The sequence below is a fragment of the Haemorhous mexicanus genome, chromosome 9 (genome assembly GCF_027477595.1).
Source record: "Haemorhous mexicanus isolate bHaeMex1 chromosome 9, bHaeMex1.pri, whole genome shotgun sequence".
In the NCBI taxonomy this organism is placed as follows: domain Eukaryota; kingdom Metazoa; phylum Chordata; class Aves; order Passeriformes; family Fringillidae; genus Haemorhous; species Haemorhous mexicanus.
Window position 1 is genome coordinate 16,518,694 of NC_082349.1, and position 26,901 is coordinate 16,545,594.

The window sequence follows — 26,901 nt, forward strand, 5'->3', positions numbered from 1 at the left end:
GTAGAAAATAAACATGCATTAATACCATTTCAGTAAGCTGTATTTGGATGTTTTGCTGTCTCTAGGGATTGTTTAAATTCAAGATAGAAGAGACCTCTCAGACTCACATATAGTGCTAGAATGTGAATATACTGGTATACATCTGTAACATAAAATGCTATCAACGAGACAGGCCAATATATTATGGGGAATGTCTGTTCCAAGGCTCTCCTTTGAGATTTAGGAGTTTCATTCTACCCACTAAGCTGGAAGGAGGTCACAATATTGTGTGATCTTCTATCTGTGAAGACTCAGAATTGCTTTAAGTCAGTACTTGCTTTTTCATTTAATAATACCAGCATAAAACCATAAAATAAACAGAAAATAATGTACCTGTTCAATTTCAAGTTCATATTTTGGAAGGTGCAAAACAGACTCTTTTATCTGGTTTCCAAAAGGAGGATGTCTGTTCAAAATCTGCAAAGATGTAAATCCAAGGAATCAAAGTCATACGAGTAATTATGTTAGCAACAAAAGCCCCTTTCACTCTTGGTTCTCTACTGTCAGTGATGCCCAGAATAGCAACATTACCAAAAGGAAATTCCAACACTTTTACATGTTGCTACTCCTTCAGTTCAATTAACAGCCAATCAACTACCAATGACTACTCAGGTTTTATATGAGATGACTCTCCTATGCTGCACAAGTTTTAACTAAAACAGAACAAATGACAAGAAAAAACACAAAAGGATCCAGAAATGAGAAATCAAATTTCCAAAGTCAAACAGAAAACCCCAAGTAAGATTTAGAAGTCTGTTATATCTTCCAGAAGACTGGAACACCAGCTTCCACAGAAAAGAAGCCAAAAGCCAAAGGACCAGTCCTAGGGTAACACCTTTCCTAAAATAAGAAGTGCTTTATAGATGATTTAGAAGATTTGTATTCTACTCCTATCTCAAACTTGCAATAATTGAAATTTGGGATTTTCATAATTAAGATACACTAAGAGAAACTGTAAATACATATTCCCTTTTATATTTTTCAACACTCCTAACAGAGAAGTGCATATTGTCCTTTGTTACAAACCATGTTAATGATGAAATTCTACATACTTAAGCATCTGCCAAATCAGTGAAATCATCATTCACATTAAGTTGGCTACAACAAAACATCATACACATTTTCAAGGAAAACCAGCAGTAGCTGCACAGTTTTTAAAATTCTACTAGGTAAAATGCATAAATCACCTAAACATCTAAATTTTGCTATGGTCATACAGCAAATATATATTAACTATACTGCTTTTACTGGTAACAGTATTAATCCTCAGTATTTTCATATCATATTTATCTATGTACAAAATAATACGTTACCAATTCAAGCTCTCTTGCATTTATGTCTTCAATTTTTTTAAATGATGTCAGCCCAGCATTTACCATAGCATTTGACAATGATACACCTGTGAAAAACATGTATACAAATTTTATACTGTGAAAGGACAATAACCTCCAATTATTCTAACAACTGCATTATAGCAGGTAAACTCAAAGCATAAGTAATTCTATGTTACATTTGATGCAGCTTTCTGCCCAGAAAATCACTAAACTTATTTTCATTTAAGTATTTCAGTAGTAATTAATTTCTCCATTAGTAAAGAGAAAAAGAAATGCAATACAAGCCAAACATGAAAATATACAATATTTCAATGATGACAACTTTTGCGTTTTCGACAGTAAAACAGATCTTAAATCACTTTCTACAGGAGTCAAGAAATGTGTTCTGTATATATATGATAAAAAAGCATGCCACACAGTATTCCTTGTCTCAGAATGTTTTCCCTATTCAAGAAATTATTTAATTACGTTAAAATCATAAAGACCTCAATGTTTTTGAACAAGTTAATAATGAAATTCAATGAAAAAGAAGTATTTATTATAATCTTCTACAAGTCATTCCAGCATTAGCAAAAAACTTTCCCATGGCATGCAAGCCACAAAAGCAGAGAATCCCATGTACACTTTTATTTCTCTTCACGATTCACTGTACTTCTAGTGAGATTTAGACTTGTCACACCATAGGAAAAGGCATTTAACTGACCTGGCATTACAGCCTATTATAACAACTGCAATGATTGTAGGTAAAAAATAGTACCAAATACTTAGAATGAGGATTTGGATCCTTCTCACAGAGTTCTCACAAAGTTCTGTTAAAGAACTTGTGTAAGTTCTGCTAAAGAGCTCTGCTAAAGAACAAGTGTAAGAAATCTGAAAATTAAGTGGGAAAACTCTTTGTATACTTTTAGGTTGCTTCTTGGAAGACATTACTGTAATCTTATAAGGAAAGACTTAACTCAAGAATTTAATAATTTAGAGAAACAGAAGACCTTTTGTCTTTTTATGTGTCTTTGAACATCTTTTGGGTCTGACTTGGGGAAAACATCTTTTACCATCTGCCTGCTCCTTTGCAGAAGCTCTGCAGTCTGAATACTGAGAACTCTCATGTATTACTTCTGCTGCTAGAGCTTCTGCCCTGTTTCTTTGTAACTGAAGGTGAAGATTAACTCTTTTATCCTAATTCCTAAAATGGTAGAAGGATTTCTGCCAGTGAAGAGAACACCAGATATAAATAAGACTTTTTCTGTTTATTTTCATCTACACTTCTGAGCAAAAAGAATAAATGGGAGTGGAAATAAAATTGAACAAGTAGTAAACGTCATAAATCCTGTATGACAACTGATCATTATCCTGTCTGTCAGAACAAGCAAACAAAATCAAACCTACCATTCAGTAACCAGGGGGAATATCATTATTGGACAGGAGCTGTAGAAATGCAGTAAGAATTCAACTGAAATATCAGTCTCAGTAAGGCCAAGTGTCAAAGAACTGTCACTTTTATAATAGAAATACTGACTAATAAGGTATTTTTAAGGTTCAAAAACAGCACACTGAGATAAGAGTTTAAAATTTAAGGATTTCTGAATATGCTACATGGTATCAGCAAATTTCTCAGAACTTAATTCATTTAACTTCAGAAAGAAACAGAAGATTAGCAGCCATAGGCAGAGGTTAAAAAATCACATCAAAATACAGGCATCAATTCAGTGTTTGATTCAGGAAAAGAGTGAACTGTCAGAAGAATGTTCAAAAGAAGCTTGTGAGGGTAACAAATGTCACTTTGGAAGTTAGCAGTTCTTTGTAACATACGCTGCAAGAGCTATGACAGCATAAGAAAAAAGTACCCAAAAAAAGGAAAATTGGACAGAGATGTCTGTATATATACCTCTGATTAAAAAACTAAACGTGACTTTATTCTACTGAATATAGTGTATAGGGAAGGATTTGTCTACACTGCAAGTGCCATATTTATCCCACTCATCCTAACTCCACAGAAATGCTGAACATGAGGCAGATTCCTCAGATGATTGTGTCAACATTGCTACAGGTGTGGGGTAGTGGAAATGTGTTCCCAGCACTGTGCACTGTGCTGTGCACAAGCTAACAAGCCCTGCCCTTGCTTTGAATCCACATGAATGAAGCCTTACAGCCTCTGCCCTTGAGCAGGCACGCCTGTAAGGTTCTGGACCCGATGGACCTCTGGGTTTAGCCATTCTCTAATTTGCAGATCTCTATACTACACTGTTCAGTGCAGAGCTGTTGTGTCTCTAAAGAAGAAATACAGAGAATGCTGCAGTGAATGTTGAAAGCACAAAGGTATGATAAGACCAGACATCAAAGCAGGAAGATACACTACTACCTCAAACAAGTATGACTACATTTTTATAAAACAGAAGACTTAAAAATTTCTGAACTCCTTTTCAAATAATTATGACAAGCCTGTACTTCCAGCCAGAACTTCATTCAGTAACAGGATACAGTGAAAGGAAGATCATTAGAAACTTTTGATCATCATGTGTATTAGAACCTCATGCATAATAAATTGATTTATATTTCATGATTCCATCCTTTTCAATGTGAATTAAAAGGTTTTAATGCCTACAAGTAAGAGGATCTACAGCAACAGCTGCCTGGAAAGGAAAGCATAGCCTAGTCAGGGACACGCAATCACATCAATGTGGAATACGCCTGGGATACTGAGAGGAATATTAAGGAATAAGAACAATTCTGAAATACTTTGAAAGCTTTAAGAAAATTACTAAAGAGCTTGCTTTTGTTATGGCAGATTCTTCTGACAACTGTGGTACTCAATTGTGGCAAATAAGTAAATTAGCAGACTTACTCAATTATCTTCGTAGATACCACAGAAATCAGCAGACTAATTAAGAGTCGTGATTCTTTGTCAAGATTACACTTTTATAATTTTTAACTAGTACCTACCAATTTTTTCCAATTGTTTAGACACATGAAGTGAATTTTCCCAAAGTCTGCACCTGAAACACTTTGCTAAAATCAAGGAGTTTAATAAAGCAGAGAAGTTGTTCTTAGATGATGCCAGAAAGTCAGATAGCCCTGCAAAAAGAAGATGGACTTATGTTAATAAACTAAAATGTAGCTTATTAGGATATGTACCAAAAAAAACTAATTAAATTTTACCATACATCTAGTAACTCTCAAGCCATTTCTAAATATTCTGCCAGTATCTTGTGTCAAAGTAAAGTCTTGAATAGGAATACATCCCAGCTGAGCCTGAATGAGACTAGAAAAAGAATGGGTTTGTAAACAAAGAACAACATCAAAGTTTTTAATGGGGAAAAAAAGGAAATCAAGAATAGAAACAACAAAATACAAGATCTGGTCCTCTGCAAAATGACAAAAAATTTAGCAGGGACTTCAACAGCCATTAAATGGCAGTTTTTCAATAAAAAATAAAAAGGCAATATAATATTTACCAGTTTACTTTCATTTCTCTTGTTTTTATCTTCCCCTCCATTGGAAACCTATGCATGAAAACATACATATTTTCTACAATTCATTTTATTTATTGTTAAAAAGGTACTTTCAATTTTCAATGTATATTTTAAATACCTGATAGTTATTTTGTCTTTGTCTTTATTCAAAGTGTTCAATATTTTCTTTTCATTTGTTCTTAACTTCACATCCACAAATTCCGTGCAGTTGGAGATCATTGTAATCTGTAATAATTAAAGGTTTTTAGTAATTGCTTTAATTTGCCATTTTTTCTATTACTTCTAATGTTTTTTTAAAGAACACTTAAAAAATTTTATTGTCTCAACAGTATGACTATGAAGAAACAATCCATCAGTTCTTTTTAATACTGACCAACTTTCTTTTCTCTTCCTATAGATGCTATTAATAAAAGGGGAAAATTTTTCTTTCAGATTTTAGATTGCTATTTCAGTTGAGGTTATCTGAAATCAACCCTACACATTACTAACGCTTTATACAAGGAAAATACAAACAACTTTTTCTGTTATGTATTTCACCCCACTTTCTTCACACTTTAACAACAAAGATAGTCACAGGAGAACAAGTGTTCCTTTTTTTTCACGGCAAATCTGTTTTACCATAGTATTTGCTTGAAAACAAAACATCTTGTGCTTCAGATAACAACTTGTTAGCTGAAAGAGGAAAGTTGCTTCAAACAGAAAGACAATTCCCTTAAAAGTAAAACCTGCTCTTGATGCAGATGTTTTTCACAACAAATGAAACCTACTAAAGCAGAAAACATTAAGGCTTTTAATACATAAACAGAACAGCTTGAGCAACTTTGCATCTTCATAAGCAAGGTTAGTGAGTGGAGAAAGAGTTGGAAATCAAAAGATCTCAAAGTACTAAGTCTCAAAAATACTCCATATTAATTTAATCAGATGTATTCTCTAAAACTTTATACAAACAAAGCCTGAGCTCTTTAAAATAAATAACACCTTTCACTTCTTTTTTCATACTGTTTAAAAACAATTGAACATATGTAATTTAAAAAAACCCTCAAATTACCAATTCATTTAGTGTCTCAGTTCCCTTAATTGTGAAAAACTGCTTCACTGTATCAAATGCAATGTAATACCATGCCATTAATCTTCCAGTCTCTGTAAAAGAAGAATATACCTTAAAAAACAAGTATGTCAAGTATATTTTAATGGCTTAGTTTTTTAAGCCACAAAATTAAATTAATTTTCTTACTACAGGCCTCTGTGAGATTTACCCCCACTACTCAGGATGTTATTGCCCCCAGCTGTGTGATGGACATGACTGAGCCAATCACAGAGTGGCAGAAAGAACCATGTGCAGGGGCAATTCTCTCCAATGGAGATTAAGTCCCACTAACACACCAGGCAGCGAACTGTGCTTGCTAAGAAGCCAAACACCTCTAGCAGAGGACCCTAGAGAAGAGCAGGCATTGATAAAACCTGTCCTTCCTTGCACTTCCAGTGCCACAACCAACTATCCTGTCAGTGTCCTGCAATCTTCTAATCTATAACAAATTTTCAGCAACAAGAGAAGATCTATTCATGAAACAAGATTAAGAGAATGAATATCCATGACTTGGTCAAGGAACTTGTCCATATATTCTACTCAAAAAATCCCTCAGATTTTACTCTCTACTGCATTTAAATGTACTCTTATTAATGGGTCACAAGGGTAGTTGAGACCCTTCATAGTTCACTTCCATCTCTACATCACTTCTGAAAATTAGTTTACTTGAAACAAGTATTACCTGTTGGTTTGAAATTATTTGCTTCATCCATCCTGATCAAATCAAAAGCTGATAAATCATTTAAGTTCCTCAGACACAGTTCTGTCAAAAATTTGAAAAATGTTTTCTGCATGTACTAAAAATACCTCATTCATGTACAAACCACAAACATCATCATCAAATGGTATGAATGTATACCCAAGTAATCCACTGAACACAAGAAAAGGTTTTGGAATCCTTCTATTAAATTTGTTGGTTAACTTCTCTCTGGGGAAACTCCCTGAAAGATAATTGATAAGGACACGCCAACTGTTTTTCAGTAAGGCAAAAGCTGCAAAGGAAAAGAAACTAGATGCAGGAATGTAGGCTGCCATATTCAATTTTGAATGACAGATCAGAGAGCCCACAAGCACTTATACAAAAGACTTTTGCTACAGAGCTAACACTGAAATGGTTCAAATTTCAAATACCCACAAGTATTCATGAATCCTTCATTAGAAATTTTCATACTGTATCAGGTGCATTTGTATCTATTTCACTAAACCCACTGTGTCAGGTACCTGCATAAGAATGACCAAAGGCTTTTGTTCTCTCTTTTTCAAGACCAAGGCCATATTCAGAATTTAGAAGTCACTTAGAACAGCACTCAAAGAGATAGTTCCCCTAGCAATCATTCACTGTACACATGAAATATATGAAAACATTATACACATTACTACAAAATATTTCATGTTGCAGGGAAGAGGATATAGTTTTTAATATCAGAACTGCAAGGAAATATAATCCACACTAAAAAAGCATTAATTGAATTCTTCTAGCACTATCTGTGCATTTTAAACCATGCCTTCTCCCATAAAGGCTTATTTAGGTAGTATCATGCTACATTCCCTCTATTCCTTTCAACCTACATGGCAAGAATAGAAAACTCCTGATGTCAAAGACAGGAAAAGATAGAAAACTACTGAAAGAGGCAAATTTTCTTACTGATAAGTACTCCTCTTTTCACCATTTGCAAGTCAGAGTCAATGTCTCTCACATTTGGGGACTTCAAGTGGTAGCAAATATACTGTGTTCCTGAAGGCCCTTGAAACCCTTACACAATGAACAGCCTCAGCATCATGCCACCAAGCCCAAAATCAATCACAAATGTTTCCCACACAGTTATGTGAAAAATGTGTAAGTGGAGTCCAAGTACAAGCTCTACAAATTCCTGGGCATTTTATCTGTCCATTTTTCATGGACCAGATCGTCCAGATATTTTAGCTCCAAATGGTCTGGATGGACGCTCACTGAAGAAAGAAAATTGTATTTGTAGATTTGCAGAACTTGATAGCAAGTACTCTTTTATAAATATACTAACATTTAAAGTACCAGAAAACTTACATTAAAATAAATTAACAAAACAAAACCAGCTGATGAGTTGTATGCTACTTCTGTATTTAAAGTTAATAGGCACCAATTCACAGATGATTTTGTCCACTGTATGTTGTGCAATGGAATTGCAAATAGCTAAAATGCAGTATTTTTTAAAAAAGGTTAATAACTGGGTTTTATTCAACTCCTAGCAAAAAAAAAAAAAAAAAGCCTCTTACACTCATGCAATTTTAAATTGTTTCTGGACAAGGCAAAGATGTTCCCATTTTATATCCTTTGTTTTCAAGGCTAAATTTATGAATGGAAGATGACATTTTCTGAAAAGAACTTTTTTGAAAGTATAGTAACAGAAATTAAAAGGAAAATTAGGAAGAATGACAAACAAGCAAACTTAAAATATTCTGCTCCATATTTCTTAGCATGTATATGGAGATGAGGTAGGTAAAGGCATTTAATGATTTTCCTCTATACAAGAAAAATTTTTCTACCAGTTAAAAGGTACCGATAGTATTTCAAAAATATTAATAACAAAATAAAATTAATAACACACAGTAAATTACATTTGTTCTGCAAATGGATCTGTTGAAATTAATGGATATAGATAATAAACATGGGTGAACCTGCCCTAAATTGCAACATTTTACTGAAAAAAGCTAAGAAGCCACTTACCTTGTAATTTTGCTTCAATTCCAACTTTATCTAATCCAGATGAAAAACCTTCATGGCAAAGACAAAAGTTGTTTTAACCTAGTACTATCATACACTTCCTCCTCAATGTCATTACCCATTAAAACTGATTTGCTGATTTTTAGGAAGCAGATAAATACCCCAAAGTGTAAAATGTGGGAATATTTATTATACTGCAAACAAGTAAGAAGTCTTACAGGGTGTAACTATCTAAGTATCAGTAAGAGACTGCTAGAACAGATGTGCAAAGGTAAAAGCTGCAGACATTCCTCCATGTAAAATATCAGAGTCCTACAAGTTTCAGAAATGTCAGTAGAAACTTCCAGGTACAGTTTTCTTATTTTGGAATATAGGAAGCCACCTAAATTGTAACATCCATTCAAGTACTAGATGTGCTAAATTCCAGCTATAGATCCTTACAAAAAATTGTCTCCAGCAATTACCCAATGACTTCAAAATCAGGCGTAGAGCAAGTGGGCAGGAACAAAGATATGGTCAGGGCTGGGGACTGAGATAATGTTCTAGACAAGACAAACTGAAGACATTGGAATTAAGATAACTAGAATTTTATTCTAGAAAAAAACTATGAAATACTAGACTATTCCTTTTCTTAGCAGATTACATATTCAGCAGTGCAAAATACATTATGGCTTGATACTGTATTAATACATGGCCCAGCATATGAAGATAAAAAGAAATGGATTATGAAACTGTAAATGTTTTTCACAGTTTTTAAAAGTTATACCATGCTGAAACTCCCATTACTTATGTTAAAGAACAAAATGCTACAGGCCACATTGTACATCTTGTTCTCATCACGTTATGAAATAACAGTCTATAAGAAAATGACAAACAAATAAAATGGAAATAACACATCCTAATGCCACAGTTAGATGAATTAAAAAAATAAACCCAAACAAACCATAATGAGTTGGATTTTTTAAGGCTCTAATGTACAAGAATGTTGATCGTATCCATTCCAAAGCTACACTGACATCCGTGACAGTATGTAGCACTATTTCTGCATTTAAGTGTTCAACAAGGTGCCTGTGCAAGCTAACACAAAAAAAACAAGAGTTAAGGACATTTACCAATGAGCAATACAAAAAGTGCTAAAACTAATTTTTGAGAAGGAACAAAATCAAATAAACCCCTCCCCCCAAACCACAACTGTTCACTGTAATCAGTGAAATTGATAGAACAGTAGATAAAACAGTAAGATTATGTAGAACAGTAAAGATTATGTAAGTAATTAATAACGTAATTTTTTTATTATGGCATAATGCCTAGCAAGCAAAAATAAACTGTCAATAGTAAAGTTCCACATTTACTAGAAAACAAAGTTCCATGCATTTAAAAACTACAGCACAGACATTCTGTGCTGTTGATATTCTAAATATATTTGAAAAATTAAACCTTAATAAAATTAAATGAGTAAAATTTCCTGTTTTACCTTTTAACGTCCCAACTTTCCCACATATTTCTCATGATAATCTCTTAACAGCAAATATAGGTCTGGTACTTTCCAGACTCTATCATCTAGAAATTCAGAGACATGGGCTGCCTTCAATTCCTGCTTTTTGTCTTTGCAATAAATACTCTTTCAGCTTCCTCAGTTTTCCAGCAGGAATCTAAAACTTTTTTTTTTGAGCTTAAGATGTCCTAAAGATTCTTTTGGCTAATAAAACAAGAGACCATTAACTACCGACAAGCTTGGCTTTATTTTCCTTAATTCTTTCCTGATTTCTTCTAAATAGACCAAAGAAGCAGCCCAAACCCCACGTGAAGAAAAACACATTCTGCAGACACTATGAAGTTTAGCTACTATCTACAGAGTTACCTGCTACTATCTACTTAGTTACCTGCTCTCTATTATATCAGCACCATTTAACATCTGTATATATCTCCCCCTGGTACTGCAACGAGTCATAATAACTGCTGTGGCGGTAGTGTCAAACTGAAAAATAAAACCCCAAATAAAAACTGCTCTTTAGTTCTTAGAAAAAAACACAGCTGAATATGCATCACATACTTGCTGAATCCACTAAAATTCTTTTCTCAAAATCCTGTCTGAAATGGGTATTGTATGCCAGTTTCCTACTTTCTCTCTAATGCTCAGTCACTACGTAACCCAAATGTAATCTTCAGATCTTTTTCCACTGCAAGGTGAAGCAGTGATTTTTGATGGACAATACAAAAGCAAACAGATTTCTTTCTCAACAGAAAAGTTACCTAGGAGTAATTTAAGTATTAATAACCGTTTAAAAACTAAATGCTGCAGCAAAATTCCTGGCATTGTACTTTCTTCTGCAAGAATAGCTTCTACTAATTTGCCTATAGACAGCATCAATACAATAAAACATTCACTTACCTGAGGCCTTCCAGCTCTCCCAATCATCTGCAGAATATCAGTTTCACTGTACTCTTGAAACACTCCTCCAACATAATGCATTGTGGATTTTATAACCACCAGGTGTGCAGGCAGATTGACTCCCATAGCTAAGGTGCTAGTAGTAACTACATTAGATCAAAGTATATGAACACCATCAAAATGTCTAGCAGACACTAATCAAGCAGCAAATAGGTAACTTAACCCTTGATGCCTAAGAGTTCTTAGTTTCTAGTGGAATCAGTGGACATTCTGCACCACAAAGAATTTGATGTAGATTACAGACAAGTACTTACATAACAGTTTCTGTGTATCTGATCATCAGCATTCATTTGTTCTCATATTATTTAACAAATTACATCCCAGACACTTTTACTTAAACATTCCTTTATACTTGGAGATAATCCAGAATATGATCCATGTTCAATATAACAGACACACAATGAAGAAACCTTACTCTTATTTCTTCAAGGGTATGTATTTGAATAGAGCCATGGCTTCATCTTGCTTAGTAGTGGTCAATATTAAGATATATTTTTTAAGTCATTAGTCATTAGCATTGTTTATATCCATGGTACCAAACCAGAACCACCACCAGTACTATCTCAACACTTGACCAATACACACACTCTCACACAGAAAACATCAGTCAAGTATGTGGCAAGTAATCTTACACTCATGTTTCCTAATTCACTTTCTCTAAAGAACATATGGAGTAGCAAGAATTCAATACAGAAAGCCAGTCATATGGGCCAGCTGATATTACTATTCTGCTAAGAAAATAAAGGATTATTGAAATTTCCAATTCTTCTGGAAATGAAATGAAAATTAAAATTAGTAATTATATTATTTTTTCTTATGACCAATTTAAAAGGAAAGAAAAATATCCACAAATCATTTAGTGTTGTATATGAACCACACAGACAATTCCCCATAGGGTCTGGAACTTTTTTTTACAGAAAAAGAAAGCCCAAATGAGATGAGAGAATCACATCTCAAATCCCTTCTCATTTCACAAAACAACAGATGGACTACTTCTTAGGGACCTCCCCATCCGTCACAACACCTTGCATGAGAGTTTGAAAATAGCATCCTGCCCACCTAATATGCACAAATGTAGACAATTACCTTCAGGGAAGCCACACTTGCAAAGAAAACATCTTGGAAACTCAGAGGAAAGATTCACTAGCAGAGAACTCCACCTCAATGGCAGGGTTCAATGGTAGTAAAAGGAAACACACATGGCCATACCTATACGGACATATGAGGGGGGTGACCTCCATGTGTGATGAAAAGAAGTTCTACGGTCTTTAGTAACAGTGGATATGTAGGCTCACAGGGTAAAAGTACATGTGAAACACAAAGACACCTTCACCTGGATTTCACAACTTCCAAAGGTTAAGCAAACTATAGAACCATAAAATATTACTTCCAAACTGCAATGTTCTCAGGATACATAAATGAAATTTTGGCTTTTGAAGATAATTTTACTTACAAAGTACTGGCAAGTCTCCTACGGTAAAAGCTCCTTCAATTATTTTTCTGTCTGATATCTCCATACCCGCATGATGGTAAGCCACACCATATGTCAAAAGGTCTGATAATGAAATTATTATATACATCATTTGACTAGGTTTCCTCAAGCAAATATTCAATCACAGAACAGAGAAGTTGTAGGTTATATTTACCTCTCAGTTTGGAGTCCTTCAATGAATTTGCAAACCCCTGTAATCTATGCAACACACACAAACAGCAACAAAAAAACAAATTAAAAAATAGACACTCTTTGGTTATTTTCAACCACCACCCTTCCCATCCTCACAGAGAGAACAGACTGACTCTCTGGGGCAGCTGTTGCAGCTTTTCAAGCCTGGTCATCTTTCCAAGTGACAATCAACAATCCTTATGTGTTGTTCACATAAAGCAAATAAGATCATATTTTAGGTCCAAAGCCAGAAGTAGCTTCTGCAGTTGCCATGACTAGGCAACCCTGAAGTAAAAAATAATTAATATGGTTGTATTTGTTAACAGTATCTGAAAAAGTAAAGACATCTTAAAACACTAGTAAAGTCACATCCAATTCAACTATTCATATGCTTAATTACAAGGTCTCAGAAGGCCATAAGAATTAGCATTTTTATGTTCAGAAAACAGCTTTGAGAAACAACTTAATGACTGTGAAAGATACCCTAAAACTCTGATAAGTAAATAAAATTTCCCAAGAAGAGCGCCAATTTACCAAAAAGAATGTCAACTGTGATGATGATTTTGTTGCACACTCCTCTTCTAGAAACTGTATTAGCTCAACAGCTTTCTTCACAGATATCACAGGTTACTAAAATGTACAAACACTTATTTCCAATTTAAATAGAAAAATACCTTTGTTTCTGTTCTATACTCAGTAGAAATTTAGCATCTTTTGCAAGAACAGAAGCGGCCTGCTGTACTCCTTTTCTTGTGGCACAAAACTATAAATAAAAGATATTTTTTTGAATCAACACTTTCAAGAAAGAAACAATTTCAAACATGATAAAAAAAAAGCTGTTGTACCACAAGTGCTGGTTTTTGCTCCGAGTATGTTTGTATAACGCTAGCTATCTTGTAGTTAAGAGTTAAGTCAAATTTGAATTCTGTCTGATTGTCACTGCAAGGAAAACCAAGCACAATTTTGCGTAGCTTCACTGGTCGTTGATCCTCATCTATTTTCAGGCATACAGCAGGCATCTTACTATCTGAAAGCCATTCTGCAATCTTTAAAAAAGTAGAACAGAAAACATAAATTTCTTCTTTTAATTGTGCTCCAGCTCTAATAGCGTCACAGAATAATTAACTTAGCTTTTGTCATGTGTAAACTACTAACATATTTTTTTATCTTTTAAAATCACAGGTGAGGGGCTGCTTTTTGCAGGACCAATATAATTTGGACAGAAATCTCAATTCTGTTGTGATTTGCACATATGAGGTAAAAATAACAAGCAGAAATCTAAAACTGAAGCATGTACATACATGGCTGACATTTCCATATGGTTGAAGGTAATCTTACATTAGCAGCAGCCTCATAGCTGTCTTCAGATGACAGCTTAAAAATTACTATTTTGCTATCAATCTAAAATTGCAATTCCAGACAAATTTTATAAAACACAACTCCACTGATCAAAATATGGTTAAAGTGTAACTCTTACATCTTGAGTATTTGGGATTGTTGCAGAAACAGCTACAAATCTCAGGGGAGGAACAGTGTCATGTTTCTCTAAGTGACGCCAAAGAGAAGACTGAATAGTTTTCATCCGACTGACTACAACTTCCAAAGTTGCACCGCGGCTTTCATCCTTTATAACGTGTACCTATCAGGAATTTTAAAAGATGTGCTAAATATTTTCCAGTTACAATCTGGACATATGCTAAATACATTTAATATTTTCTAAGATTCCTTTTATCTTTACAAAAGATATAAAAGCAGTGCATAAATCACCATTCATTTTCTTACCTCATCGATGAGAAACAGTCGCACAAGCTGGACTATAGAGTTGTCTCTCCACCTTCTAGTCATACTATCCCACTTTTCCTCGGAGGAAAAAAACAACACATCAAAACAACAACAGAAGCTGAAAGGTGTTTTAAATGCCAACACATGCCACAACTATAGTACATGGAGACCTGCATAAATGTCAATAAATCTTTAAACAGAAACAAATTAATTCAAGCTAATGCCATCTATGTTTCATCTGGCACATTATTATATTAATAACTTTTGTTTATATGAACTGAGAGTGTGTACAGCAGTGTGCAGACAAACAAAAGGATCACAAAATTACTGTGTATTACCAAAAACCGAAAAAAGAGCAGTCCTTGCTGCAGGACACCACTCATGTCTGTTTATTCTAAGTTCTTGTAAGAACCGGGAATGAAACCTACAGGTGTAGTGATAATAATGTCAGCATGATGTATTTCAAATAAATCATCCATCACTGTATCTCCTGTCAACTCCTTGCAGATGAGTCCTATAGGTCCAAATTTTTCTTTCCAGTCATCAAAACGCTGACTGCATAGAGCTTTTATTGGAGCCACTAAAAACAACACCAAATAACAAAAATTAAATCAGGAAAACCAAATCTTCAACTGTATTAGAAATGTATGCATTTAGTTTCTTTAGTAAGATGCCTTCTTGAATTTAATTTCCCTAATTTTCAGCTTGCTCCCAGAACCATAAAATCTGTAACTGGTGTTACTGTTCTTATTATCCTACTCCATGTGCACAATCAATGTTGAGCTTTGGGCCCTATTTCTTCCCATCAGCAAGCAGAAACAGAACCCTTTAATTAAGATTATTTATGCTCTCTCTTAATCCTTTATCCTGTTGGGTTTGATTTTTCTTTGCAGTACCACATGGAAACAATCATTCAGCTATCAAAAGTTTTTTCACAGATGGAAGATACCACAGGAAATACATATTTTCTAATGGAAGATCAGAGAAACACCAATCTTTTACCAGTTAAGAATGATTTGAATACTCTGTATTCAGAGAGCAAAGTATAAGTGAAAAACCATTCAAGAGCAAGAGACAGACTTTTATTTCTTCTGGTATTCTATCAAAATCAAATGTACAGTTAAGTGTAGGGTCATGCGAAGCAGCTAACATAGCAGGTAGCAGTTCTCATGCTGGTTCTCACAAACAGAATCCTAAAACAATCTACTCTTTTTTTTTTTCCTGAGAATACACACTGTACTTTTGCAGACTCTTTTTTCCCAGAAATCAGGTGTCATTCTCAATAAGGACTGATATTAACAATACATGTAAGGCTATACTAGATGATTAATCTATATGGAAAATGCAGTGATTTAAGTGAAAGAGGCAATCTAAGCATGAGCCTTAAACAGCCCTAGTATAATAGAGCTTGCAGGGATTACATTCTAGTTAGTTAGAGGTACTGGAATATGAATGATTTCTGCATATTAGCTCACAAATTACTTCTAAACGAAGGGATATAAGAACCAGTCTCTGCTTCAGAAAGAAGTGTAAAATCTCATAAGAGCATCAGAGAAATAATTAGCTCCAGAAAACTGATTAAGCTACCAGCAAGTAATTCACAAAATCACAAAGCTAATCATCTTCAGCAATGCAAGAATGCAAGAAGCAAGTGATTGCTCCTGGAACTACAGTCACCAGTCCCTGGATGTAAAGCTACTGGAAAACAACTCCACAGAACTACTGCAAGCTAATTCATATATATGGGGCCACTGATGAACCAGGCACCAGTGCTCACACCAGCAGGACATAGTGTGATTACCACCTCTGTTCCAACATTCAGAAAACTGACAAGTCTCCTTCTCCATCATTGTGGAGTCTAGAAAGGTCAGCAGATTTAATTCCACTAGCAGCTAACTGCTTCCTTACTGATAGTTCCAACCAACCAAGTTGTAGCAATTCTACCAAGTGGAAAATACTACCATACACTTAACCTGGTTCAGCTGACAGAGAACCTGTAGCACATGCCTGCTTCTAAGATCAGTTTACAACTCACAGTAAACTCCAAAGCAACACTAGCTTTATTGTAAGAAGTTGAACAAAATGGAACAAAAAAACAAATATGAATCTTTTGTAAATATAAGGATAAAACCTTTAATAGCAAGGCTGACAAACACGTAGAAATAAATTAAAACTGGGACAAAAGCACCAATTTAATAAAATTTACACAATATTAACTCAGTTCTCCAAGAAGGAAAGAAAAAAGTGTAACTGGTGTGAGTATCTCCAAATATTTTCATATTTCTACACAGATCAGTTAAATTTATGAAGATCACAGTTCTGGTGCCTCTGAGGAAGTATTCAGAAAACAGCAGGAAACTTTGCCAGGTAAGTGAATCCTGAAAAATTTGATCCTCATCTCAGAGCAATAGCCAGCCATACAAAAGATAGTGTCGGCCAGAAACCATGCATTAAGAATTTGCTTCCTCCTTACATTTTGCGTACATCTCATCTTCTTGGAGGACAAACTTCTACAGGATTTTCTAATTTTTATTTGTATAGGCAATGCTGAACACTACAATTACCCAGTGCTGTTAAATACTAATAACAGTTACAATGGTACCACAAATTAACACTAAATCAACTTTGTAAAGAATGAAGCAGGTTGCAATACCTTAATGTATTTAATCTCAATATTATTCCTGGACTCACTCCAGATCTCTGCATTCCCAGAATGACATTTTCTCTTCTGTCACCAAAATGTTTAAAGCTGCATAATACTTACTGTAAACAACTTTAATGTTTAACCAAGGCAGTGGGGCTTCCATGAGTAATCTGGTAATAGCTAGTTCGAACATTACAGTCTTCCCAGAGCCAGTTGGAGCACAAATCACAAAGTTCCTATCTGTATATAAAAGCTAGGAAAGAATTGACAAGTCCTGTTAAGTTTTCAATGACAAATGAAAGGTCTGCATAACTGTGCTTCCTTTCCACATATTTTATCCTTCACCACCTTAGAAGCCAAGTGTGTTCATGCCAAGCTCCCTCATTTTCCTCTGAGATTGATTCTTCCCTCTTTCCCCCTCTGCAGTGTCACTCACCCATGTCACTCACTCACCCACCCTTCCTCCTCCTTGCAAATATATTACCAATCTTTATGCATAAATATAATTCTCATTTTAACATAAATGTATTTTAAACTGAGGAAAACACATTTTAAAGTTTTTCTGGTCTCTTCTCCCAGCTAAGCACAACCCTGATAAACTATTCCAGGAAGAGGTTCTACATATATTATAATTTTCTACTCCCTTTTATGCTTTGAATATCAAAGTCCCACTTAAATTTATCTACAAAACACTACTTGCAGCTGCAGTTTATGTTCCATACTTACATCATCCAAAGCTTTTGACTGTGCATAGTTAAAATACGGGAACTCCTTAAAAACACTTCTAAATTGGGTTGCTTGAGAGCATTAAGGAATTTAAAATACTAGAGTATAAATTATAAAATTCTAGGAATGCAAATGCATATTGTCCTCACAATCTAAATGCAAACTTAAAACATACCACAATATTACACAGGCTTGTAAAACATTATCCAAAAGTAATCTATTATTAGTAGTTTTATTAGTATTATTAGTAGTTTAAGATTCCTGGTGTGCCATATATTCCGTATCACTGAAAAAACCACAACTTATTTGAGAAGTCTCAGGATAATAGCAATAATCAAGAACCTCCTCCCTGGCATAGGCTTTATAGGATGGCAGACAGGTATGGAATGTGAAGCTGCAAGGGACAAATCAGATACATGAACAAGCAGAACACAGCTGTTACCTAAGGTGTCAGTGGTCACACAATATTTGTAATACAACAAATACAAATTATTTAGCATAATACCATATGCCCAGAGATAATAGTAGCAAAATATTCACCTAGTATCACTTTTAAATTGGTTTAAAGATTTTTTTCAGTTGCCAATAATGTGTGTAGTTCAGACAACGTTCTTATCTAAAATATGTGGGAGATGAACAGGGAGCATTGCTGGGTTACAGCTCCAGAGCTGCAAGCTGATCGCTGTCTGGACTTGCAGAGCAGCCACACAAGCAGGCTGACTGTGAGCATCTCCTCAGGCTGAGGGTGAGCACACAGCCAGGTGTGACACCAACAGCAACAGGAATGAACTGCTAAGGCCTCAGATCCATGGCACACTAAATGACTACAAAAGAAAAGATACAGGAGTAAAGCAAGAAATAAAAGCAGTTAAAAATGGGTCAAGAAAAGCAAATAACATTAGAATAAAGAAAATCAGGATTTTAAAAAAATTATTTAAAATCCCTGCTCTAAATAAGTGATTTATTTTCAAACTACATAGCATTAATGATCCTTAATTGATAAATTCACAACAATAGAATCCTCACTAATTTTGAAAACTGTGCCTTCATAAAGCTATTTACATGAATTTAAGGTGCCTACATTTAGACATTTCCTCTTCCAGATATTTAACCTATCATTTGCTGGGTTCCTAGAAACAAAGTATTGAAAAGAGTGTGTAAAAAACCCAGAAGTTTGATAGATATAGATGAATGCTTGGTTATATTTCATGTTCAAGGCAGGGCCAAGAAGAAAAAAAATTATGGTAAAATCTGCTTTAAGAATGGAAACACAGTATAGGCACACTACAACATAGATACAGACCAGCAAGGAATATGATAAGTTTTGACTTTGGAAGTCAAAAGGATAAACACCTATTGAACATTTGATTCCCAGCATTATGCTACAAACAGAAACTGTTACAATGTAATGCATTAATTTGCATACAAATCAAACACTATAATTCTGCAAATGCAAAAGCACTGTAATAAAATCAGGAAAACCAGATCCAACAAATACAAGGATACGTATTTCTGTAACGGCCCTCAAAATTTCCAATTTTCTTCCTGTTGTTCCTAAAGTAAAAATAGTTCATTTATAAAATAAGATTAATTTTCAACCAATAACCATGAAAAGTATCTTCCTGACCCCAAGCTGTGTGTTGTGTAAGGAGCTTCAAGGCTGCAACAAGGTCCAGGTGATAGAAAGGAGAAGATGGGACAGGACAGGGAGGTCACCAGCTCATCATTTAAAAAGGCCATAGTGGTGGCCCTTTCATGAACTCACTCCAGTTTAAGGGTATCTTGTATGTACCAGAGACTCAAAACTTGATGCAGTATCTAGCTGTGGTCTCAAAAGTGCCAAGAAAGGGATAATCACTTCTCTAAACTTCCTAGCTTTGTTAACAAAGCCCAGGATGCTGGTGGCCTCTCTTACTGCACTCAAGTTCACTCAAGTTCACTCAAGTTCAGCAAGCTGCTCACCAGGCCCCGGGCACTTTTCCACGAGCTGCCCTCAGTCAAACCATCCCAGAGAAACCCCAGGGATTCTTCTATTTCCCTGGGGCAGGACTGTGGATTTGTTCCTGCTGAATTTGATGAGACTGCTGTCAGCCCTCTCCTGCAGAGCAGACCCCTGCAGTACTCCCCTTGCTGCTGGATGTGGGCAGTGTGACCAGTCCACCACCACCCTCTGAGCCTGGCCAACCATTTTTGCACCAGGCAGTTGCTGATCCACTCCTAGTGCCCTACGTGGGTACCAGAATGCTGTGGAAGTGGTTTCTCAACCACTCTGTGGTATGGAAACCCTTGCTGAAGGCAAAATGAATGGTATCCACTGCTGCCTCCTCACCCACAAATTGAATCACCACTGCTCATAAGGCAATCAGACAGGAATCTCACTTTTCATTTCGACCTGTTTTCAAATCCCATCCTAAGACACCGCTCTGCCCTACATTTTTCTGCTAGAACTAATTTTCTACTCCATATTTCTGTAGTAGTCAGAAGTCACACAAGGTACATTCCACAGATGTGCCATGTCCCAAAAAGTTCAAAATCTAGAAATAAAATCTAGAAATAAACTGCACTTACTTTAAAACTATTAAAAGCCAAAAATAATTTCTAAACCACATCTTTTATAATTTCATCAAAATCTCACCACTTCCCTCCATTTTCTAGGTATCTCCTACTTAAAATCTATTTCTACAAATATGAGCCATATCACAAATAAGCACTTAATTTTCAATTTCTGTTTTCAAATGAAGATGAAACTCTTTACCACACAAAGGGATAAGGCTGGTTTTTTTCAAATTGCTGAGGGGATGTGAAATGATATTTTCAAACAGGTTTAAACGACTTAGTACTTCTGAAAATGTGAATCTTTTTCACAAATTGTTTAGCCAGTTCATATTAAACAACAATGCAATTAAGTTCCACAGGACCGCAATACATTCTATCAATTTTAGCCAATTATCTCAGCTTGAGCTGGTGGGGAAATGTTCTTCACTCTACCTCAGATCTTGGATACCCTTTATTATTATATACTAAAGACAAACAATGGACTATTTTTCTTGAAATAAGAGTAAAAATAATTACCTGTCATATCCAGAATCTCTGAAGCATTAGAAAATGATTGAATTTTAATTCCATTTTCAGACACAATCTCCTCATTATTTACCCTATGCAAAGTAAAATCTGAGTCTTTAGTTATTCGACCATGATGACTATTTCTCAAAAAACCTTCTTTAGTCACTTCTTTCATATTTTCACTTGTATTTAAGGAAGCACCAATTTCTTTCACATCAACAGAACCAGCTTTAAATTCTGTATTTTTATGCACATTCCCAGACTTTTTAAATAAGCTGCAAAAGATCCAGAATTTTCATTAGCTTGTTGTAATGTTACAGTTTAGCTAATATTTGAAAAATACTAGATAGACATTTGTATAAGCAGCAGAATTGGTAAAATTGTATCTCACTTTATGTAATATGACCTAAAGACTCCTTTCAAGATACATTTTAACTTCACTTTCATTCCAGAAAGAACATGAAAGAAGAAATTGCCTGCCCAGATGGGCTCTGACACCTAATAGCATATTAATTCTGAATTTCTGCATCATTAAAACCAATAGAGACATCCAGGTTCTGAGGAATGGGAGGAGCTGGACACAGAAGAGCAGTTTATTGATAAAATCTCTCCTCCCAGGCAGCACTGAAATCACACTGAGAACTGTTCAAGGTACTCCTGACCTCTGCTCAGCAAAGCAAATTATCTCAGCCTTCTTCCTTGTCACCATGTAGGTAAAGAATTCAGACAAGTATTTTCCAAAAGCTCCCTTATCTAAAGACTTATTTAAACTTTAAGCAACAAACCAATGCTTACTTTTCTCATGAATAAGGCTGAGCTCAGGACACATTTAATTAAATTACTAAAATATTGCCAAAAAGAAACTTTTTTTTTTTTCCTTATACTGAAAGAATTAGCATCTGGAGCCTGCTAAAGTACCTTCAATTGAAGGATCTCAAACTTTGTGTTCAAGAGATTTATCTAAAATAATAATATGATTCTGACAGTGATAAATTGTCTGAGTTGACTAGACACATACCTTTTTCTTAATGTTGAATGGACACTCTCATCATCATTGTTTTCACTTAATGCTTCATTATTTCCTGGTTGCTGGGAAAAACCTATTACTCTTTTAGATTTATTTTCATCAAAGGAGAGAAAAGATGAAACCACTTTCAGATTTTCATGCGGAAAACTAACTTTATCTCTTTCTCCTAGACTTAATTGAAGGACTTCTTTTTCAGGGGTTATGCCAAAAAGAACAGGTGCTGATGATTTATCTTCTACTTTCTCTGTGTTACTCTTACATTGTTGTACAAACTTCTCATGCTTGCTCCCCCCTACAAAAACTATAAATTATTATTTCATTAATATTCATATTCTTATTCACAGTTATTTATCAAATATCTTTCCCACACAATCAGCCAAATTCACATCTATTATACAAACTGATATTTCTATCTAATTGCAAGAACTTTAGTGTGTATTTTATGACTTGTGCTAATGAATTTAATGCATTCATTGTCAATAAAAAGTTATAAAAATAAGGTCCCTTTCTTTCCTCCATATGCAAAATAAAGGACAAAAGCTATTCTTCAGAACTATAAAATAGTTCGTATGACAGAACTCCACCCTGTCCCAGAAACATAAAGATGGTCTTTTAAAAAAATGACAACAACCAAGCTTGAAGCTCCTGCTACAAAGTTCCTGCTGAAATAAACACTGCAATCTCAACACTCAGAACTGGTTGCTGATGTTGGTGACAGGCTGGTTTCATAACCTTCTTGGTTAATTATCACGTTTTGCAGGGTTAATTCTCAGTAGAATCAGTGTCCTGATCTGGCTGACCAGATCAACAAGCATTGCTGTTGGCAGCAGGAAGGGAAAGGCACAAAAAGAAACAAGCAACTAAATGCAACAAGATAACAACAACAACACTATTTTGCTGTCTTAATTTCAATGTTATCCATCCAGAAACTCAAAATTACAATGCCCTGTTTGTCACACAACCCCAATAGTTTTAATTCTACAAACATCAAAAAGCTTCCTTGAATAAGTAGCTCTTAATGGAATTATTCTTGCATAAAGCAGAAAAAAAACCCACCTTCTGTTTTACCAAAATTCCTAAATAGAGAATATTATAAATCAGCACAGCAGCTGAGAAATGCACCAATCTAGTTGACAGAGATAAAGCAATTGCATTCTTTACAATAAATTTCCTTAAGATAATCCTGAATGTCTAGGAATATGCCACTTAGCAGCAATTAAAGACCAGATTCAAATTTGGCCGCCTGATCAATTTGATTAAAGCCCCAAAAAAGGGGAGTAAAAAGTGAGTGTCACATAAACTCTCTGTTCCTTGGGTGGCAGACAGGCCATCAGATCCATGTGACAACATTACGCTCTTACAGCCGCTCCCCACTGTGTTACAATGCTTCGTGAAACAATGTGCAGAAAATGAAATTTTGATTATACTTCTTAGCTTGCACACTTCTGCACAGCAAACTTGTGGCATCTTTATGCCTAAAGAGGACTGCTATGCTCCTGGCACATCTAACACCATCCTTCTCAACTCAAATACATTCTTTGTCTCTACTTGCATACCTAGAATATTTCATATTTCACAGCAAAAGAGGAATGATCTGTCACACTAATTATTTGAGTAATTTAATATCAATGTCAAGTAATACTTGACATTGTCTGACACTGGTTGGACTTTGCAGTGTTGGGTTTATGGGTGGACTTGATCATCCTAAAGATATTTTCCAAAGGTTGCAATGATTCTGTGATTCTATTTTCTGATACTTTACCCATAGGAGTGCTAGGTGAGCTTTTTTCCAGTTCCCTCTGTAACTCCTCTGCAGCTGGAATTTCAGCAATAGCTGGAGCAGGCGCAATAAACCAAGTCTTACGATCTTCATTTTCCAGACACCTATTTTTAACACACAAAGGTGAGGTAAAAGCAGTTTTTAAGCATCCTCCACAACAATTAGCTTGAAATCACTAGTCATAAACAACCTAACTTCTGCTAACCCTTATTTCTCATAGCTCTCAGATACACCTGCATCATTGAATGTGCTTGGAGAAACATTTCAAAGTATGGGTTATGGAACCAGAAATTTCCAGCCCCACATTTCTACCAGTGGACGAAAAAGTGAGTCATAAGAAAAAAACATTGCTGCAAAATTATTCCATTTGGAAAACAATTCTATATTTCTAATAATAAAGATTTACCTTTGTCTCATATCTGGTTTTTCATAAAATAAATTATCCAGTGAAAAGACCATGTCTGCAGAGTTGAACATTTTTAGATCAAATGTGAAGTCTCTTAGTCTGCAAAGGGCAGCACAAGAAAATGTAAAACTGAAATTACTAAACTTGAACCTGTCTAAAGCAATACAAAGTTTATTAGTTGTGCCAATATTTAATTTCTATATTGTTTTCTTTTAGAGCTCTTGACTGCATTCTTAATCCTTGTTCAAATAGAGAATCTCTCTCCTGATAAAATGTAGTTCCTGTTGCTTCCGCTAAAAAAGCCCTATAAGGCAGCACTTGAAGCAACCTTTACTATCATGACATATCTGGGAAGAAAAAGTGGGTAGGAGTGAAGATCCAGATAAAGTTTATGTTAAAGTATTTAAATTCTAAGAACAATGCTAAAATTCAGCATAGAGAAGGCTAGAGAAGAGGTGACTGAGGGGACATTCTTCAACTTCCTCATGAGGGGAAGAGGCGGGCAGGCACTGATCTCTGCGGTGACAGTGCAGGACCCAAGAGAGCAGTCTGAAATTGGGTCAGGGGTGGTTTAGGATGGACATTAGAGAGGGGTTCTTCCCCCAGAGGGTGTTTGGGCACTGGGACAGTGCCAAACACTGTGACACTCCCCAGGGCAGTGGTCACAGCAGCAGCCTGACAGTGTTTGGACAATGCTCTCAGGCAGAGTGTGACCCTTGGGGTGTCCTGTGCAGGGCCAGGTGTTGGACTCGATGATCCTTGAGTCCCTTCCAACCCAGCATATCCTGTGATTATTTTATACAACTGCAGCCAATATTTTTTTCTTGCAACTGTTTTGTTATAATCACAGTCTGTCAAGTTTTTGCAAAACAAAATTATACTGTTATCTAAAAAAATAAAGTTATACTTATACCCCCAAAATTATTTTAATTTACAAGCAAATTACACTTTCTAAAACATATATGCAAATTGCTTACCTGGATAATTAGAGTATGGGCCCAACACCTTAAAGTTGTTAACAGGATTGTTCTGAAACATCAGGACCAGAGATTATTTCTAAATTATTTATTGTATACATCAGTATTAAAAATACTCAGCCAATTTCAGTGTTTTTCATTTAGCACCATCTGTAGGCATTAGAAATGCTTCTTTATGCCTTTCTGCTGAGAAGTTTTACAGCTCTTATTTTTCCTTGAGAACAACTTTAAAAAGAAAAGATCTTACTAAAAGAATAGCACACAGATGATTTCATGAGTCAAAAACCTAAGACTCACTGAAACAAACGGTAAAATACAAATTAAATTTAAAAAGTTCAATAAAGGCCAACTGCGGAGGAAAAATAACAAAGCAAAGCTTTCTTCTTTATCTACAGAGAAAGAAAACAAAGGTGACACTTCTTTTGTACTCCAGTATCTCATTAGTAATATATGAAAAGGATCTTTAAGAGTGCTTTGCAAATAGGCTTCAGGTTTACTTAATTACTGTAGACGGTCGGCTGTGAATCAAAAATTTTAAAAGTACTTTTCTTTCACAGAATCTATATCCCTTCAAATATTCTAGAGAGCGGTTTCAAATTCCAAAAAAAAAAAAAAAACGAAAAAAAACCCAAAAAGAAAACATTTCACAATACCAGAATATAGAGCATGTAATCAAAACTATCTGTGAATACAGCGAAGAACTTCAAACAAGAAATCTGTCAATGCCCCTTTTACATACTGCAAGTCTGCAGTACCCCACATGCCAATTTCTGCCACTCCCCCACTGCCAGGTTTTGCCACTTTCCCCTTCACATTAATAAATATAGAATTTAGAAATCGCTCTGATAAGTCTAACAAAGGTGTTTAATTTTGACACCATGCTTTTAGTGTCAGTAAAATCAAGCAAGAACTCTCAGCTTTGGTATCAGTAGTGGCAGCAGAAAGTATCTGTGAGGAGCACTAATCAAGATGTTATTGAAGTAGTACAATCTGTGTTAGTGCCTATCCAAGTGAATAACCACTGCTCCATCAGTTACAAGGAGGTGCAAATACTGCACACCAGTATGAAATGGTTTTCCCACCTCAGGAGGGGAATCATCAAGTGTGATTATGCTACTTTCCATTTAAATAGTCTGGATTTATGATCCCCATTCTTGAGCAGCCTTTGTTATGCACAATGTTTGATCCCCCGGGCCCTTGCTCTGCTCTCTATGAGTAATTTTTTTCCTTGACCAGCTCTATTAATCCCAATTGCTTGATTATGTAAATAAAAATAACAGGATATGTCGTGGTCATTGTATAAAACTGGAAATCTAAAAGAAACACGCTCCTTTATGCAGCTCTGCATTCCCCCACCTGTTCCACCTGGGAAACAGTGAAAAGTCTTTCAGACTTTTAAAGAAAAAGAAGAAAGTAAAAAAGGCGGGCGTGCGAGTGGTGGAACCCAAAACGTTTCCAATATGGCCAGGAAACAAAGCGTCTTTTCCACACGCTCAGTGCTGTTGGATTCCGCAGGGAAAAGGCATATTCCAGATAACAGAATGAGGGAGCAGGTGTTCGCAGGAGCAGCACAGACCACCGATTCACATTTACTGAGAGGTGTTTGCCAAATCCTGGGAGCAAAGACCTCTCTCATGTATCTGCTTTAACAAACACCTTACCACAAACACTGCAGGCCACGAGGGAATTTGCTCCGTTTTGAAGCCACTTTACTTTTCACCTTCCTCCTAAAACAAATCCTTTCCTCAGT

The 26,901-nt window shown here is 35.4% G+C and overlaps 1 protein-coding gene across 1 annotated transcript in view; it reads right to left on the bottom strand.

Annotated features, from left to right (window-relative positions):
- The window catches only part of HFM1 (helicase for meiosis 1), a 33,891-nt gene extending 9,646 nt beyond the window's left edge, over window positions 1-24,245 (bottom strand). The window contains exons 1-26 of the mRNA XM_059854219.1: window positions 24,175-24,245; window positions 23,751-23,872; window positions 21,980-22,280; window positions 20,971-21,236; window positions 19,405-19,452; window positions 17,899-17,969; window positions 17,293-17,425; window positions 14,957-15,108; window positions 14,529-14,606; window positions 14,224-14,385; window positions 13,592-13,792; window positions 13,421-13,509; window positions 12,730-12,773; window positions 12,537-12,638; window positions 11,024-11,169; window positions 10,515-10,609; window positions 9,575-9,708; window positions 8,635-8,682; window positions 6,613-6,693; window positions 5,892-5,983; window positions 4,962-5,068; window positions 4,826-4,873; window positions 4,535-4,632; window positions 4,314-4,445; window positions 1,353-1,438; window positions 373-456 (exon numbers count right to left, since the gene is read on the bottom strand). Of these exons, the coding sequence (XP_059710202.1) occupies window positions 373-456; window positions 1,353-1,438; window positions 4,314-4,445; window positions 4,535-4,632; window positions 4,826-4,873; window positions 4,962-5,068; window positions 5,892-5,983; window positions 6,613-6,693; window positions 8,635-8,682; window positions 9,575-9,708; window positions 10,515-10,609; window positions 11,024-11,169; window positions 12,537-12,638; window positions 12,730-12,773; window positions 13,421-13,509; window positions 13,592-13,792; window positions 14,224-14,385; window positions 14,529-14,606; window positions 14,957-15,108; window positions 17,293-17,425; window positions 17,899-17,969; window positions 19,405-19,452; window positions 20,971-21,236; window positions 21,980-22,280; window positions 23,751-23,872; window positions 24,175-24,245 (2,991 nt within the window). The remainder of the gene's footprint in view (window positions 1-372; window positions 457-1,352; window positions 1,439-4,313; window positions 4,446-4,534; window positions 4,633-4,825; window positions 4,874-4,961; window positions 5,069-5,891; window positions 5,984-6,612; window positions 6,694-8,634; window positions 8,683-9,574; window positions 9,709-10,514; window positions 10,610-11,023; window positions 11,170-12,536; window positions 12,639-12,729; window positions 12,774-13,420; window positions 13,510-13,591; window positions 13,793-14,223; window positions 14,386-14,528; window positions 14,607-14,956; window positions 15,109-17,292; window positions 17,426-17,898; window positions 17,970-19,404; window positions 19,453-20,970; window positions 21,237-21,979; window positions 22,281-23,750; window positions 23,873-24,174) is intronic.
- Between the last annotated feature and the right edge of the window lie 2,656 nt (window positions 24,246-26,901).